This window comes from Staurois parvus, unplaced genomic scaffold (genome assembly GCF_062004578.1).
Source record: "Staurois parvus isolate SC_StPar_1 unplaced genomic scaffold, SC_StPar_1.0 ptg000132l, whole genome shotgun sequence".
NCBI classification, from domain to species: domain Eukaryota; kingdom Metazoa; phylum Chordata; class Amphibia; order Anura; family Ranidae; genus Staurois; species Staurois parvus.
In genome coordinates, this window is record NW_028317928.1 from 100001 (window position 1) to 119093 (window position 19093).

Genomic DNA, 19093 nt, shown 5'->3' on the forward strand with positions numbered 1-19093 from the left:
TATAATAATATAACTCAAATATATAATAATATTATAACTATAAAACAAAAATAAATCTACAAGCTAGGACCAGAAAAAATATAAAAGCAATTAGCTGATTTTTGTTTTCTTGTCTGGTCCTTTTGTTTGTGTGTTTTTCCATGATTTTTTTTTCTGATCTTTTAAAATTAGTTTCAAATATTTTTTTTTTCTTGTTACATTAACTAGAAAAAAAAATGTGTGTGTATAAACAAAATCATAATCACAGCAATTAACCGCCTCCCGCCCGCCATATAGTCCAATGACGGGCGCAAGGCGGTTCTTTCATTCTGGGATGACGTCCTCCCATTCTCACCGCGCATGCGCGGCTCCGGGAGCGCGCAGCACGGCGATTGGCGGTACACTGTGTCCCTCGGACACAGCGGATCACCGATCAACGGAAAGAGCCGAAGATGTCGGCTCGGTCATGTGATCAGCTGTGTCCAATCACAGCTGATCGCATGGCAATAGGGAAATGCCGGTTATCGGCATTTCTCTCCTCACGAGCTGTCACGCTGACAGAGGAGAGTAGAGCCGGTAATCGGCATTCCTCAGAGGGGACATGTACACTGATCATCAGTGTGCCCTGAAGATCTGTGTAGCCCTAGCAGTGCCACCTGCCAGTGTCCATCAATCCCAGCTGTCAGTGCTCATCAATGTCACCTGCCAGTGCCCATCAATGCCACATATCAGTGCCTACAAGCGCACATCAATGCCACATATCAGTGCCCATCTGAGCTGCCTATCAGTGCCACCTATCAGTGCTGCCAATCAGTGCCGCCTATCAGTGTGCATCAGTGCCGCCTATCAGTGCCAGTCAGTGCCACCTATCAGTGCCATATATGAGTGCTGCCTTTCAGTGCCACCTATCAGTGTCCATCAGTGCAGCCTATCACTGCCCAGCACTGCAGCCTCATTAGCGCACATCAGTGAAGGAGAAAAATCACTTATTTACAAAATTTTACAACAAAAACTAAGAAAACACGTGGGGGTTTTTTTTCACAATTTTCAGTGGTTTTTGGTTTAAGATAAAATAAAAAACCCTGAGGTGATTAAATACCACCAAAAGAAAGCTCTATCACAAAAAAAAGATAAAATATTCATACAGGTACAGTGTTGCATGACCGCGCAATTGTCATTCAAAGTGCAACAACACTGAAAGCTGGAAATTGGCCTGGGCAGGAAGGGTTAAAGAGACACTGTATATAAAAATGAAGGAATGCTATCATCACTTAAACATTACAATAAAACAGAATATGCAAAAAGAAAATGGCGAAAAAATAGAAAATGAATGAAAGATTGCAAAAGAAAGCAGGACCGACCCAAAAAAATTCTTCCAATATATGAATAGTAGAAAGGTCCGGTCAGAGCATGTAGGCCCTTTACAGAATCATCTAGAGGGGGTGACTGGGGACAAAGAGAAGGCCAATGTATGAGATCCCTTCTTCAGCTCTATGTATGCAAAGGAGCATGGGGGGCTCTTGTCCATAATGGGCATGGTACTGACACAGCTCCAGATGATCTACAATGGATCAAAATTGATATGATCCACCAATATTTAGAATAAAGGTGAATAAAGCACCTGGACTGGATGGCATACACCCACGGGGGCCTTAAAGAATTGAGCTCTGTCATTTCAAAGCCATTGTTTCTAATTTTTAGGGACTCTTTAATGACTGGCATAGTACCACTGGATTGGCGTAAGGCCAATGTGGTGCCAATATTTAAAAAGGGGTCAAAATCTTTAGCAAGTAATTATAGACCTGTTAGTGTAACTTCTATATTTGCGAAGATACTGGAGAGTTTAATAAAAGACCACATAGATGAGTTCTTGCTGGAAAAAAATATTTGAAGCAACAGACAGCATGGAGTCATGAAAGACAGAAGTTGTCAAACAAATCTGATTTCTTTATATGAGAGGGTGAGCAAAACCTTGGACAGAGGGGTGGCAGTGGACGTGGTATACTTGGACGGAGGGCTGGCGGTGGACGTGGTATACTTGGACAGAGGGTGGTGGTGGGCGTGATATACATGGACAGAGGGGTGGCGGTGGATGTGGTATACTTGGATAGAGGGGTGGCGGTGGATGTGTATGCTTGGGCAGAGGGTGGCGGTGGACGTGTATACTTGGACAGAGGGTGGCGGTGGACGTGGTATACTTGGACAGAGGGGTGGTAGTGGATGTGTATACTTGGACAGAGGGGTGGCGGTGGACGTGGTATACTTGGACAGAGGGGTGGCGGTGGACGTGGTATACTTGGACAGAGGGGTGGCGGTGGACGTGGTATACTTGGACAGAGGGGTGGCGGTGGACGTGGTATACTTGGAAAGAGGGGTGGCGATGGATGTGGTATACTTGGACAGAGGGGTGGCGGTGGATGTGGTATACTTGGAAAGAGGGGTGGCGATGGATGTGGTATACTTGGACAGAGGGGTGGCGGTGGACGTGGTATACTTGGACAGAGGGGTGGAGGTGGAAGTGGTAATGATTCATACTCTGAATGGTCTAGGGGTGTCAGTGGTGTACCCCAAGGTTCAGTGTTATTAGTGGGGTACCCCAAGGTTCAGTGTCATTAGTGGGGTACCCAGAGGTTCAGCGTGATTAGTGGGGTACCCCAAGGTTCAGTGTTATTAGTGGTTGACCCCAAGGTTCAGTGTGACTAGTGGGGTACCCCAAGGTTCAGTGTTATTAGTGGGGACCTCGAGGTTCAGTGTGATTAGTGGGGTACCCAGAGGTTCAGCGTGATTAGTGGGGTACTCCAAGGTTCAGTGTTATTAATGGGAGACCCCAAGGTTCAGTGTTATTAGTGAGAGACCCCAAGGTTCAGTGTCGTTAGTGGGGGACCCCAAAGTTCAGTGTCAGTGGGGGACCCCAAGGTTAAGTGTTAGTGGGGGACCGCAAGGTTCAATGTTGTCAGTGGTGTACCCCAAGGTTCAGTGTCATTAGTGGGGTACCCCAAGGTTCAGTGTCAGTGGGGGACCCCAAGGGTCAGTGTTATTAGTGGGGGACCCCAAGGTTCAGTGTTATTAGTGGGGGACCCCGAGGTTCAGTGTTATTAGTGGGGGACCCCGAGGTTCAGTGTTATTAATGGAAGACCCCAAGGTTCAATGTGATTAGTGGGGTACCCCAAGGTTCAGTGTTATTAGTGGGGTACCCCAGGGTTCAGTATTGGGACCCTTACTTTTTAATATATTTATAAACAATATAGGGTCAGGGATTATAAATCCCATTTCAGTCTTTGCAGATGACACCAAGCTGTGCAGTGGAATAACATCCTTACAGGATGTCTTCAACTTACAAGCCGACCTCAGTGCTCTGTGTAATTGGGGGACTTTGGGGCCAATGAGGTGTAATGTTGATAAATGTAAGGTTATGTACTTGGGGGTTAAGAATATGCATGCATCATACATACTAGGGGGGGTACAACTGGGGGGTATCAATGGTGGAGAAGGATCTGGGGGGGGGTGGGGGTCAATGGTGGAGAAGGATCTGGGGAGGTCAATGGTGGAGAAGGATCTGGGGAGGTCAATGGTGAAGAAGGATCTGGGGAGGTCAATGGTGGAGAAGGATCTTGGGGGGTCAATGGTGGAGAATGCTCTGGGGGTTCTGGTAGATCACAAGCTTAATAATGACAAGCTGCAGTTTCTAATGTGAGCAAAATCCTCTCTTGTATTAGGAGAGGTATGGACTCCAGAGAGAGAGATATCACCCCCCCCCCTCCCGGTACAAATCATTAGTAACACCTCATCTGGAATATGCAGTTCAGTTTTGGCCTCCAATTCACAAAAAGAACATTGGGGAACTGGAGAAAGTACAGAGAAGGGCAACCAAACTGCTAAGAGGCATGGAGGAGATCAGCTATGAGGAAATATTAGAGGAACTGAATGTATTCTCTCTTGAGAAGGGGAGATTAAGGGGGGATATGATCTCCATGTATAATATATAAGGGGGGATATGATCACCATGTATAATACATAAGGGGGGATATGATCACCATGTATAATACATAGGAGGGGATATGATCTCCATGTATAATACATAGGAGGGGATATGATCTCCATGTATAATACATAGGAGGGGATATGATCTCCATGTATAATACATAAGGGGGGGATATGATCTCCATGTATAATACATAAGGGGGGATATGATCTCCATGTATAATACATAAGGGGGGATATGATCTCCATGTATAATACATAAGGGGGATATGATCTCCATGTATAATACATAAGGGGGATATGATCTCCATGTATAATACATAAGGGGGGGATATGATCTCCATGTATAATGTATAAGGGGGATATGATCACCATGTATAATACATAAGGGGGGATATGATCACCATGTATAATACATAAGGGGGGTATGATCTCTGTGTATAATACATAAGGGGGACATGATCTCTGTGTATAATACATAAGGGGGGATATGATCTCCATGTATAATACATAAGGGCGGGGATATGATCCCCATGTATAATACATAAGGGGGATATGATCTCCATGTATAATACATAAGGGGGGGGATATGATCTCCATGTATAATACATAAGGGGGGGGATATGATCTCCATGTATAATACATAAGGGGGGGGATATGATCTCCATGTATAATACATAAGGGGGGGGATATGATCTCCATGTATAATACATAAGGGCGGGGATATGATCCCCATGTATAATACATAAGGGCGGGGATATGATCCCCATGTATAATACATAAGGGGGGGGATATGATCTCCATGTATAATACATAAGGGGGGTATGATCTCCATGTATAATACATAAGGGGGGTATGATCTCCATGTATAATACATAAGGGGGGGGGTATGATCTCCATGTATTATACATAAGGGGGGGGGGTATGATCTCCATGTATAACACATAAGGGGGGGGGATATGATCTCCATTTATAACACATAAGGGGGATATGATCTCCATGTATAATACATAAGGGGGGGGGGGGATATGATCTCCATGTATAATACATAAGGGGGGGATATGATCTCCATGTATAATACATAAGGGGGGGATATGATCTCCATGTATAATACATAAGGGGGGGATATGATCACCATGTATAATACATAAGAGGGGGATATGATCACCATATATAATACATAAGGGGGGATATGATCTCCATGTATAATACATCAGTGGTTCATATAGTGAACTCGGTGTAGAGTTATTCCCCCTGAGGTCATCACAGAGGACAAGGGGGCGCTCTTTACGTCTGGGGGGAAAAGAGATTTAATCTCCACGGAAAGGTTTCTTCACAGTGAGAGCTGTGAGAATGTGGAATAGATTCCCTCAAGAGTTGGTTGTGGCCATCTCAGTCGATTGCTGTAGGAAAGTCCTGGATTCTTTCTTGGATACACAGAATATAACTGGATATAACATTTATAGGTAAAGTTGATCCAGGGAATATCCGATTGCCTCTCGGGGGATCAGGAAGGAATTTTTCCCTGCAGGAGCAAATTGGATCATGCTTTGCTGGGTTTTTTTTTTATGGTTGAACTGGATGGACTGGTCTTTTTTCAGCCAGAAAAACTAACTATGTAACTATGATCCGTATTGAGTTTTTATTGCACGTATAAATATGAACGGAATTTATGATTTCACACTTTTAAATTCTTGCTGATCCATATTGGGGTTTTATTTCAGAGAACTGTAAGCATGCCCTGTAGTGGCCATCTGTATGTTAGGGAAAGTGCTTCGCATTATTCATGAGATACAGTTAGGCTGTCCATACAGTATACAATTTTCCTTTAGATTTACCAAAAAATTTGAGGTCAAACCTAAACACTTTCAATTTGTAAGCAATCAGACAGGCTCTTGCACTACGTAGTTGATGGTAAATCTAAAGGTGATTGAATAAGAAAATTGTAATGTTTGGCCAGAATGAGTTTGCTGGGGTCCAGGCAGTGGGATCAAGGAAAGGGTTGGCGGAAGGTTTGTCTGAACCAAACATTAATATTACAAACTACTTCCTTCCCCAGAATTCCACCATCAGCACATGAGCCTGCAGTATGGACGAGGACAAGAGAAGCATAAAAAAGAGAATAATTAAACTCACCTTGAAGATCCTCTACCTGCTGACCGGACAGGTGAGGAGGATTCTGGGAGGTCACATGATATCACTCTTATCTCTATTACTAGAACACAGACCTGACTGGAGAGGTGAGGAGGATTCTGGGAGGTCACATGACATCATTCATCTCTATTAACCTCCCTAGCGGTCTGATTATGTCCATATTTCTGTGCTCAAAGCGGTACATTTTTTTGCATGGAAATATGTTTTTTTTATTGTAGGCCTGTAATGTTTAGGAATAACTCACTGAAATCTGTCCAAACAAGAGTCTAGTACACATCCCGAGTATGATAAAATTTGAAACACGAAATCATAAATTATAATTTAATAAATAATCATAAAAAATAATATAATAATAAATTTAATTCAATAATATAATCAAACCAAAAACACTGAAATTTGAAATATTCGCACATCACTGAGCAAAGTCGGAAAATCGTTTTCAGTGTCTGATGACGAATTTCCCCACGAATCATTATCACTCAATTCTGCAAGTGGTTCTGATTTACTATCGCTGTTCTCTAGCTGGTCTAAAACCGCTTTTGACCTAAAGGGACACTTTTTGGATGACATGGACGTTTCTCAGTTTCCAGGCAGAAGGAACAGTAAAAATGCAGGCAGAGCACAGGACAAAGCACTCGGGACAAAATGTATGTGAAATGGTTTGATACAGTAATGTTATACTATGTGATTTTAGTGTATTTAGTGAATGTCACTTTTTGTCATTTTCAAATTTCCCGCCAGTTCCGTCCCCCGTACGTCCCAACGCTCGCAGGGGGCGGAACCCAGATGACAGATGCCGGCATCCGCTGGATTACATTGCCGGGGACACTGCAGGGGGGACATCGCGGGAGCGCAGGACAAGGTAAGTGAAGAACAGATGCCGGAGCAGCACCGCATGGTATTCCCGAGTGTAGCTCGGGGTTACCGCTTTTGGTACTGAAACTTTACCCCGAGCTACACTCGGGAATACCGCCAGGGAGGTTAATAAAACACAGACCTGACCTGAGATGTGAGGAGGATTCTGTAAGGTCACATGACATCACTCTCATCTCTATTAATAAAACACAGACCTGACCGGAGACGTGAGGAGGATTCTGGGAGGTCACATGACATTACTCTCATCTCTATTATTAAAACACAGACCTGACCGGAGAGGTGAGGAGGATTTTGGGAGGTCACATGACATCATTTTTATCTCTATTATTAGAACACAAATCTGACCGGAGAGGTGAGGAGGATTCTGGGAGGTCACATGACATCACTCATCTCTATTAACAGAACACAGACCTGACCGGAGAGGTGAGGAGGATTCTGGGAGGTCGCATGACATCATTCTTATTTCTATTAATAGAACACAGACCTGACCAGAGATGTAGAAAGGATTCTGGGAGGTCACATGACATCACTTATTTCTATTAATAAAACAGACCTGACCGGAGAGGTGAGGAGGATTCTAGGAGATCACATGACATTACTCATCTCTAATAATAGAACACAGAACTGACTGGAGAGGTGAGGATTCTGGGAGGTCACATGACATCACTCTTATCTCTATTAATAGAACACAGACCTGACTGGAGAGGTGAGGAGGATTCTGAGATAGTTGGCCATGCTTCTGTGTAATATTTCTTTTGTTTCATTGTATTATATAGAATTATGGACCCATAAATAAATCTGGTGATGCCCAGCCTCCCTCCCTGACACCTGAGAGAACCAATCACAAGAAAATTCTGGAGGTCACCAATGAGATCATTGAGCTACTGACAGGAGAGGTGAGCGGTGCCGGGAATTCTGGGACATTCTCCAGTAACAGACAAGGGATGTGTCTGGATGGTGACTGTATCATTGTGTGTGTCAGGTTTCTATAAGGTGTCAGGATGTCACTGTCTATTTCTCCATGGAGGAGTGGGAGTATTTAGAAGGACACAAGGATCTCTACAAGGACGTCATGATGGAGGACCGGCCGCCCCTCACATCACCGGGTAAGAGGAGACTTTAATTTCTTGTATTGAGGATCCACCTAGATACACACATCCTCTGATATAAAGACATAGAAACAATGTATTCAGTCAGTGTGTGTGTTTCCTACAGATGGATCTAGCAACAGAAATACCCCAGAGAGATGTCCAAGTCCTCTATGTTCCTGGGATTCCACACAGGAACATCATGAGATCTCTCAGGAAGATCATAACACCTCCGATGAGTATCAGGTAATAGAAACGCATTGGGTTCCATCAGTTCCTCATCTATCTACAGTGGGGCAAAAAAGTATTTAGTCAGCCACCAATTGTGCAAGTTCTCCCACTTAAAAAGATGAGAGAGGCCTGTAATTGGCATCATAGGTAGACCTCAACTATGAGAGACAAAATGAGAAAAAAATCCAGACAATCACATTGGCTGATTTGGAAAGAATTTATTTGCAAATTATGGTGGAAAATAAGTATTCGGTCAATATCAAAAGTTCATCTCAATACTTTGTTATATATCCTTTGTTGGCAATGACAGAGGTCAAACGTTTCCTGTAAGTCTTCACAAGGTTGGCACACACTGTTGCTGGTATGTTGGCCCATTCCTCCATGCAGATCTCCTCTAGAGCAGTGATGTTTTGGGGCTGTCCCTGGGCAACATGGACTTTCAACTCCCTCCAAAGGTTTTCTATGGGGTTGAGATCTGGAGACTGGCTAGGCCACTCCAAGACCTTGAAATGCTTCTTACGAAGCCACTCCTTCGTTGCCCGGGCGGTATGTTTGGGATCATTGTCATGTTGGAAGACCCAGCCACGTTTCATCTTCAATGCCCTTGCTGATGGAAGGAGGTTTGCACTCAAAATCTCACAATACATGGCCCCATTCATTCTGTCCTGTACATGGATCAGTCGTCCTGGTCCCTTTGCGGAGAAACAGCCCCAAAGCATGATGTTGCCACCCCCATGCTTCACAGTAGGTATGGTGTTCTTTGGATGCAACTCAGCATTCTCTCTCCTCCAAACAAGACAAGTTGTGTTTCTACCAAACAGTTCTATTTTGGTTTCATCTGACCATATGACAGTCCTCTTCTGGATCATCCAAATGCTCTCTAGCAAACTTCATATGGGCCCGGACATGTACTGGCTTAAGCAGGGGGACACGTCTGGCACTGCAGGATCTGAGTCCCTGGCGGCATAGTGTGTTACTGATTTTTTTACGTTGGTCCCAGCTCTCTGCAGGTCATTCACTAGTTCCCCCCCGTGTGGTCCTGGGATTTTTGCTCACCGTTCTTGTGATCATTTTGACCCCACGGGGTGAGATCTTGCGTGGAGCCCCAGATTGAGGGAGATTATAAGTGGTCTTGTATGTCTTCCATTTTCTAATTATTGCTCCCACAGATGAATTGTTCATACCAAGCTGCTTGCCTATTGCAGATTCAGTCTTCCCAGCCTGGTGCAGGTCTACAATTTTGTTTCTGGTGTCCTTCGACAGCTCTTTGATCTTCACCATAGTGGAGTTTGGAGTGTGACTGTTTGAGGTTGTGGACAGGTGTCTTTTATACTGATAACAAGTTCAACAGGTGCCATTGATACAGGCAATGAGTGCAGGACAGAGGAGCCTCTTAAAGAGGAAGGTACAGGTCTGTGAGAGCCAGAAATCTTGCTTGTTTGTAGGTGACCAAATACTTATTTTCCACCATAATTTGCAAATAAATTCTTTCCAAATCATCCAATGTGATTGTCTGGATTTTTTTTCTCATTTTGTCTCTCATAGTTAAGGTCTACCTATGATGCCAATTACAGGCCTCTCTCATCTTTTTAAGTGGGAGAACTTGCACAATTGGTGGCTGACTAAATACTTTTTTGCCCCACTGTAGGTGAAATATGAATTGATTTTCATTACTTTGCCTTCAGGAGGAGGATCTAAACATTGTGTTTCTCGAAGCTGATCAGGATACGGAGGAAGCTGATCATAAAATCAAAGAGGAGGAAGTTCCTGTGGAGATCAGCACAGGTGAGTAATAAACACTAAATCCAGAAAAGAGTCCCAGATTCTCCTTAGTCAGCAAATATGAAGGAAATAATAGAGGATCAGCAGAAGAATAATGGGAAGAGGGAGGGACTGCAAGAAGGGAAGAGAAGAATGATGAGGAAGGAAATGATAGTGAAGAAGCAGAAGAAGAATGGAAAGGATGAGGAACTGGCAAGAAGGGAAAAGAGGAATGATGAGGAAGGAAGTGATAGTGGAGAAGCAGAAGAATAATGGGAAGAGCGAGGGACTGACAAGAAGGAAAGAGAAGAATGATGAGGAAGGAAATGATAGTGAAGAAGCAGAAGAAGAATGGAAAGGATGAGGAACTGGCAAGAAGGGAAGAGAGGAATGATGAGGAAGCAAATGATAGAGGAGGAGCAGAAGAAGAATGGGAAGAGCAAGGGACTGACAAGAAGGGAAGAGAGGAATGACGATGAAGGAAATGATAGAGGAGCATCAGAAGAATAATGGGAAGAGAAGAATGATGAGGAAGGAAATGATAGTGGAGAAGCAGAATAATGGGAAGAGCGAGGGACTGACAAGAAGGAAGAGAAGAATGATGAGGAAGGAAATGATAGTGAAGAAGCAGAAGAAGAATGGAAAGGATGAGGAACTGGCAAGAAGGGAAGAGAGGAATGATGAGGAAGCAAATGATAGAGGAGGAGCAGAAGAAGAATGGGAAGAGCAAGGGACTGACAAGAAGGGAAGAGAGGAATGACGATGAAGGAAATGATAGAGGAGCATCAGAAGAATAATGGGAAGAGAAGAATGATGAGGAAGGAAATGATAGTGGAGAAGCAGAAGAATGGGAAGAGTGAGGGACCGACAAGAAGGGAAGAGAAGAATGATGAGGAAGGAAATGATAGTGGAGAAGCAGAAGAAGAATGGAAAGGATGAGGAACTGGCAAGAAGGGAAGAGAAGAATGATGAGGAAGGAAATGATGGTGGAGAAGCAGAAGAATGGGGAGAGTGAGGGACTGACGAGAAGGAAAAAGAGGAACGAGGAGGAAGGAAATGATAGTGGAGAAGCAGATGGGAAGAGCGAGGGACTGACAAGAAGGGAAGAGAGTAATAAAGAGGAAGGAAATGATAGAGGAGGAGCAGAAGAAGAATGGAAAGGATGAGGAACTGGCAAGAAGGGAAAAGAGGAATGATGAGGAAGGAAATGATAGTGGAGAAGCAGAAGAATAATGGGAAGAGCGAGGGACTGACAAGAAGGGAAGAGAGGAATAAAGAGGAAGGAAATGATAGAGGAGAAGCAGAAGAATGGAAAGGATGAGGAACTGGCAAGAAGGGAAGAGAGGAATGACGATGAAGGAGCAGAAGAAGAATGGAAAGGACTAGGGACTGACAAGAAGGGAAAAGAGGAATGATGAGGAAGGAAATGATAGAGCAGAAGAATGGGAAGAGCGAGGGACTGACAAGGGAAGAGAGGAATGATGAGGAAGGAAAAAATAGAGGAGGAGCAGAAGCATAATGGGAAGAGAAGAATGATGAAGGAAATGATAAAGAAGCAGAAGAAAAATGGGAAGGATGAGGGACTGACAAGATGGGAAGAGAAGAATGAGGAAGGAAATGATAGTGGAGAAGCAGAAGAAGGGGGAGAATGAGGGACTGACGAGAAGGAAAAAGAGGAATGATGAGGAAGGAAATGATGGAGGAGGAACAGAAGAATGGAAAGCATGAGGAACTGGCAAGAAGGGAAGAGAGGAATGACGATGAAGGAGCAAAAGAAGAATGGAAAGGACTAGGGACCGACAAGAAGGGAAAAGAGGAATAAAGAGGAAGGAAATGATACAGGAGAAGCAGAAGAAGAATAGAAAGGATGAGGAACTGAAAAGAAAGGAAAAGAGGAATGATGAAGAAGGAAATGATAGATGAGGAACAGAACAATGGTAAGTGCAAGGGACTGACAAGAAGGGAAAAGAGGAATAAAGAGGAAGGATGAGGAACTGGCTAGAGAGGAATGATGAGGAAGGAAATCATCGAGAAGGAGCAGAAGAAGAATGGAAAGGACGAGGGACTGACAAGAAGGGAAAAGAAGAATGATGAGGAAAGAAATTATAAAAGGAGGAGCAGAAGAACAGGAACTGCGAGGGACTGACAAGAAGGGAAGAGAGGAATAATTAGGAAGTAAACTGGTGAGGGCAAAAGGTAATTTAAGAGAAATGGTTTGAAAGTTAGTGGGAAAAGTAAGGGAATGACAAGATGAAAAATGAGAAAGTGAAATGGTGAGAAAGTAAGCAGGAAGGGTAATAGAATGACAAGAGAAAATAAAGAATAGTGAGAAAGGAAGGGAGGAGAAAGTGCAGAGAGGAACGATGAGGAGGGGCAAATAATAGACGAAGAGGAGGAAAAGGCAAGGGAAATGGTGAAAGGCCAATTCAGTGAAAAGAAAGTAGAATGGGATGAAGGATGAGGAATAAAGTGGAGGAGCAATAAAAAAGGAAGTGTAATGAAGAAAGGACAGGAGAATGAGAAGAATGAATATAAAAAAGAGAGGAATGATAAGGGAGGGCAAGGGGCTAAAAGGCAGAGATGATAAAACTGGAAGAGATAATGCAGGGTCTGGGGAGACCAGATATAGTGAATGTGGGGTCCAGGGAGAGCCGATATAGTGAATACAGGGCCCCCGGGAGAGCGGATCTAGAGAATGCAGGGTCTGTGGAGAGTGGATCTAAAGAATGCGGGGTTCGGGGAGAGCGGATCTAGAGAATGCCGGGTTTGGGGAGAGCGGATACAGTGACCGCGGGGTCCGGGGAGAGCGGATACAGTGACCGCGGGGTCCGGGGAGAGCGGATTCAGTGACCGCGGGGTCCGGGGAGAGCGGATTCAGTGACCGCGGGGTCCGGGGAGAGCGGATACAGTGACCGCGGGGTCCGGGGAGAGCGGATACAGTGACCGCGGGGTCCGGGGAGAGCGGATACAGTGACCGCGGGATCCGGGGAGAGCGGATACAGTGACCGCGGGGTCCGGGGAGAGCGGATACAGTGACCGCGGGGTCCGGGGAGAGCGGATACAGTGACCGCGGGGTCCGGGGAGAGCGGATACAGTGACCGCGGGGTCCGGGGAGAGCGGATACAGTGACCGCGGGGTCCGGGGAGAGCGGATACAGTGACCGCGGGGTCCGGGGAGAGCGGATACAGTGACCGCGGGGTCCGGGGAGAGCGGATACAGTGACCGCGGGGTCCGGGGAGAGCGGATACAGTGAACGCGGGGGCTGGGGAGAGCCGATACAGTGAACGCGGGGTCCGGGGAGAGCCGATATAGTGAACGCGGGTCCGGGGAGAGCCGATATAATGAATGCGGGGTCCTGGCTTTAGTAACACTTTAAAACTAATTTTTCTAATAGGAAAGAGATGATACAGAGAGCTCTCAGATTCCTTTGCTATCACTATTGGTAATAGTTTCACATATTATTGGGGGTCGAAATAATAAAAGCAAAAATCTAACAAAAGATTTTTTTAATTTTAAAATCCATTGGGTGAGATGCGCAGGAATTTCAGCTAATCATTTTCGTGATGAAAGGGAAAGAGGATTGACATGGATAAAAGGGAGGGGGGATGGGATCCACAAGAAGTCAAGGGTAAGGGGGGGAATGCAAGGGTTGTGCAAAAGGAAAAGCATGGGATGAAAGGGAAGGCCAAAGTGAAGATGGCAGAGAAATGGATAGAATGTAAGGACGGGTGAGGGATGAAGGGAGCGCACAGAAGGGGGGGTCCTGAGGACGCAAGGAGAAGTATAGAGAGCAAGGCAAACGTAATGAAAGGGGGGGCCCTATCATGAGTGGGTTCGGTGAAAACATCCTAAGCTACTTTCCTTTTCTTTCCGCCAGATGGCCAGTACCGCACCGTATCTACATCCCCATCACCGGTTCTTGCAGACCCTCCAGATGCTGAGATAAAAGACGAGGATCCTCCTGCTGCGACCCTCCACAGTCCAGCCCCGCCATCGACTCCCTCTATGTGTAGCGGCAACTCTGTCAACCATTCCAGTCCCACCCCATCTAACCGAGTGGAAGGACGGTTCCCTTGTCCGGACTGTGGCAAATCCTTCAACTACAGAGCCAAGCTTCTCTCGCACCAGATAACGCACACGCACGAGAAAGCGTTTTCCTGCGACGAATGCGGCAGACGGTTTGCGCACAAGACCAGCCTTTTAGACCATCAAAAAATTCATACTGGGGAAAAGCCTTATTCTTGTTCCTACTGCGGGAAAAGCTTCATCCAGAAGTCCAAGATGACCCGTCACCAACGCATCCACACGGGGGAGAGACCCTACACCTGTGCGGAGTGCGGCCGGTGTTTCGCCTACAGGTCAAACCTCATCGAGCATCAGCGGATCCACACGGGTGAGATGTTGTACCCTTGCGCCGAATGTGGCAAGTGCTTCACGCACAAGACAAAGGTCATCGCGCATCAGAAAGTTCATTCGGGAGAGAAGCCTTACTCCTGTTCTGACTGTGGGAAGAACTTTGGCCACAAGTTTAACCTCCTGGAACACCAGAAGACTCACACAGGTGAGAAGCCCTTTGAGTGCACGCTCTGTGGCAAGTTCTTTGCACGCAAGTCAAACCTTGTGGAGCACCAAAAAGTTCACACGGGAGAAAAACCCTTCCCTTGTCTTCAGTGTGGCCAGAGGTTTGCCCACCGATCGACTCTTGTGAAGCATCAGAGCACGCACAAGATTGCTGAGACTTCAACAGAGAAGGCACTTCGGCACACACAACTTGGGTTACAGACTTTGCCGTCGGTAGATAAACAAGGCCCTTCGGAGAAATCACTTCAACATAAACCACTTGTGCTACAGCCATTGGTGGACAAACAAGACCCACCAGTCTGCATATCATTTGGGGGTGATAGGGATACAGGTGGTTTTCTACTATCTTGAGGTAAATACAATCCATACTGAGCTTCTTCAGAGTACCAAATCCTACAGAATTTAAATTTTAAAGAATTTCTTCACCAATGATGTCCCCCAGCCCCACCCTTCTCATTGTTCATGATTTTTTTGCCTTGTTTCCCATGCCATGTGGACAGATAAATTGAACTACACACACTATGGAACATCAATGAATGTTTCTCCATTGACCTGACCATGTTCCATATTCCCGAGGACCTCTTCAGACTGTTTACCCTTTGAGTCATTTTATGTCTCTTTTACGACCCTCTTCCCTTTAGGTTTGCTCTTGCTGAGACTTTTTCCCCTCCTGATAGCTTGTTGGGGAGGACAGAGGAGAAGATTGTGGGACAGCTGTGTCTGGAGAAGAGCATGACCTTCAAAAGGTCTATCACAGAACCGTTTAGGCTTTTCAACTCACTCCCATGCTCTCTTTCGGTCTCCTAGCTCTTGCAAGATTTTTCCTAGCAATGCACGATTTGGTTGTTAAAATCAACCTTTTTACATCGATCTATGACATAATGCTACACAAATTGCACTGCGTTCACCTTTGATACATCAGTTAGGCCACACGCTGTGACATCACCGTATGATCACAGGTTTACCTGTTAGGATGCACTGCATGTACATTGAGAACTCACCATCCAATCACAGACTTTTCTTCTCCATCAGTTGCACTGCATTACTTCTCATGCATCACAAACTCGCCTGCTATGTACTAAGATTGCACTGCACTCATAACTGAATGTTGCCTTTGAACTGCAATCCTCCTTAGCACTTCGATTGATATATTTTGTTATGATGTTATTTAGTGATGATTAAAGAATGAGTCTTTGTTCATAAATTTACTTGACCTTTATAAGATGAAGCAGGGGTCAGAAACCTTTTGCACATGAAGGGTCAGTTCATAAGTGTTAGACAATTGGTGTGTCGGTGTAGACTTCAGCTTGGCCCCAATTCTTGCATCACGAGACCTCACATTGGTCCCAATTCCTGCATCACCAGACCTCAGATCGGTCCCAATTCCTGCATCACGAGACCTCACATTGGCCCTAATTCCTGCATCACCAGACCTCAGATCGGTCCCAATTCCTGCATCACAAGACCTCACATTGGCCCTAATTCCTGCATCACCAGACCTCAGATCAGTCCCAATTCCTGCACCTTCACATCTAAGATCAGCTCTGCTTCCCGCACCATTAGACCTCAGACCAGCCCAAATTCCTGAACCTTTCCAACTCAGATTAGCCCCATTTCCTACACCGTCACACCTAAAATATGCTCAGTTCCTGCACCATTAGACCTCAGATCAGCCCAAATTCCTACACCATTAGACCTGAAATTGGTCCCAATTCCTGCATCACCAGACCTCGGATCAGCCTCAGTTCCTGCATCACCAGACCTCGGATCAGCCTCAGTTCCTGCATCACCAGACCTCGGATCAGCCTCAGTTCCTGCATCACCAGACCTCGGATTGGTCCCAATTCCTGCATCACCAGACCTCGGATCGGTCCCAATTCCTGCAATTTCACATCTTAGATTAGCCCCAATTCCTGCACCATTAGACCTCAGATCAGCCCCAATTCCTACACCATCACACCTCAAATCAGCCCAGTTCCTGCACCATTAGACCTCAGACCAACCCCAGTTCCTGAACCTTCACACCTCAGATCAGCCCCATTTCCTACACCTTCACACCTAAAATCTGCCCAGTTCCTGCACCATTAGACCTCAGATCAGCCCGAATTCCTGCACCATTAGACCTCAAATTGGTCCCAATTCCTGCAACACCAGACCTTGGATCGGTCCCAATTCCTGTATCACCAGACCTTGGATAGGTCCCAATTCCTGCATCACATCACCAGACCTCAAATCAGCCCCAATTCCTGCACCACTTTTTTGTGGGTCTCTGCAACTGAAATCCGAAGTTTTCGAACTGAATAAAAGATGTTTAAAAAGTTGCAAGGTTTTAAAGTTCTTAACCCTCCCAACATTAGTGAGGTGCTGAAGGCACATTCCCTCCTGCACTGCAGAAACTGCTAGACTTGGCAGTAGCCATCAAGTCCAGAAATCAAGTCCTCAAAGCATCTTAGAAAATTGTGTTTTAAACATTTTAATCTTGACTGTGGAGCACTGAAGAGATAAAGATACATACCAGTTGGACTACATAAAATGTTTTTTTCCTGTTTATTCATTTAGGGAATTAAAAAAACACCATAGTGGAGATTTGCTTTGAGGCTTCATCCACTTTTGCTTGACATGAAAGTGTATTCAGTGCCCCAACGCAAAGACTACTGGGCTAAATGTTGGAAAGTGAGCAGTGTTGGGCAGCAGGTACTCCTTACATCTGGGGGACGTTTTACTAACCACCTGTGTGTCTTGTGTTTTTGGTGTGCCAGTTTGTAGACCAAGCAACGAAGAATAAGAATTATGTATATATGGCCTCTAACCAACATCTTTCCAAAATTTGCTTCTTAGCAGATTGACAGACTGTGGAGTGACGGCCTCATAAAAGACTACAGCTGCCACTGACTCACCTAAATCCCAACCATGCATAAGACCACTCCAAAAACACAAATGTTTGACTAAATATGGCCTCTAGCTAGCGTCTTGCCAAACTGCCCCTTAGTGGAATGATGACCTTGTTAAGGAAAATCATATCTGCGACTGATGCAACAATAGCACATTGTTTTAGCCTTTTAGTATCACTTGCCACCAGACCTTGAGCCATATCACCCAATGACCACCACCAAGAAGATACATGAAGCTCATTATAAAAGTTTTGGGACTAGTTTACTCCAGGACTCCCAAGTTCTTCCAAAAACATACTGGTAGGTTTATCAGCTTCACACCTCATGGCCCTATAAAAGAAGACCACAAATTCCACTGACTCACCCAGAGCCCAATAATGCATAAGACCTCTCCAAACACAAATGTTTGGCTAAATATGGGCTCTAACCAGCTTCTTGCCAAAATGTCCTTTTTAGCGGGATGACAGACTGTAGTGATGGCCTTATAAAAGAAGACCACAAACTCCATTGACTCACCTAGAGCCTAACCATGCATAAGACCTCTCCAAACACAAATGTTTGGCCAAATATGGCCTCAAACCAACGTCTTGCCAAAATTTTCCCTTTAGTGGAATGATGACCTTATTAGGGAAAATCATTTTTTGTTTTATCGTGGCTCAGGAATGGCCATTTTCATTTTATTGCACCATTCAAAAAGAACAGGACGCCAAGGTCTGAATAAGCCCCAAACCTTTGTACATCAGTCTTGATATCCTCACACTAGGAGAGTGAGGGATCATGAGTAAATCAATCTGGTTCACCTTCAGTGCACAGTTCTGTCCATATAACTACCTGATAGGAGGAAAAGGCAGAGTGATCACCTCACCAAGATTCTGCTGCTCCCTCATCCAGTCACAGCCAGGATGGGTCGTACACCAGACTGTATTGATCAAAGTCCATCTCAGAAAGTGCAGGTCTGGCTGTGCTTTCTGGATCAAGTTGACCAGATTTACAAACCCTTTGGCAGCTAAAACGCCTCTCAGCTTTAAGCTTGACCCTTGCTCCTTGCCTTGTGCACATGCCGCCAACACAGCCCTTTGCAAGGAGGGGTAAAGTGTATGGACCTATTACTGAATGGAATCCTCTGGTCAATGCCTTTAGTACCGTCAACATCAGAAATGCCACGCCTCCACACGCAACACCAGAAATGTGTTTCCAGATTAGATTTGTGGGTTCTACTACTGCTGCTACAGGCTCATGAAGTGTTCACTGAGTGGGAAGAATGTTCCAGCTGACCCCCGGCTCGTGAAATGTTCACTGAGTGGGAAGAATGTCCCAGCTGACCCCCGGCTCGTGAAGTGTTCACGGAGTGGGAAGAATGTTCCAGTTGACCCCCTGTGAAGTGTTCACTGAGTGGGAAGAATGTTCCAGTTGACCCCCGGCTCATGAAGTGTTCACTGAGTCGGAAGAATGTTCCAGTTGACCCCCGGTGAAGTATTCATTGAGTGAGAAGAATGTTCCAGTTGACATGCTGTGACAGCTCTTAGGGACTGGGGTGGAGAAATCAATACG

At 45.3% G+C, this 19093-nt stretch overlaps 2 protein-coding genes across 2 annotated transcripts in view; both read left to right on the plus strand.

Moving 5' to 3' along the window:
• The window catches only part of LOC149466090 (uncharacterized), a 124545-nt gene that overhangs the window by 22913 nt on the left and 82539 nt on the right, over positions 1-19093 (plus strand). The gene's annotated exons all lie outside the window — the stretch shown is intronic.
• Positions 1-19093, plus strand: part of LOC149466091 (uncharacterized) — a 69811-nt gene that overhangs the window by 3602 nt on the left and 47116 nt on the right. Inside the window, exons 2-8 of the mRNA XM_089672994.1 lie at positions 6020-6127; positions 7767-7886; positions 7973-8096; positions 8206-8324; positions 9995-10094; positions 13948-14998; positions 15293-15397. Of these exons, the coding sequence (XP_089529120.1) occupies positions 6050-6127; positions 7767-7886; positions 7973-8096; positions 8206-8324; positions 9995-10094; positions 13948-14998; positions 15293-15397 (1697 nt within the window). The 5' untranslated portion in view covers positions 6020-6049. The remainder of the gene's footprint in view (positions 1-6019; positions 6128-7766; positions 7887-7972; positions 8097-8205; positions 8325-9994; positions 10095-13947; positions 14999-15292; positions 15398-19093) is intronic.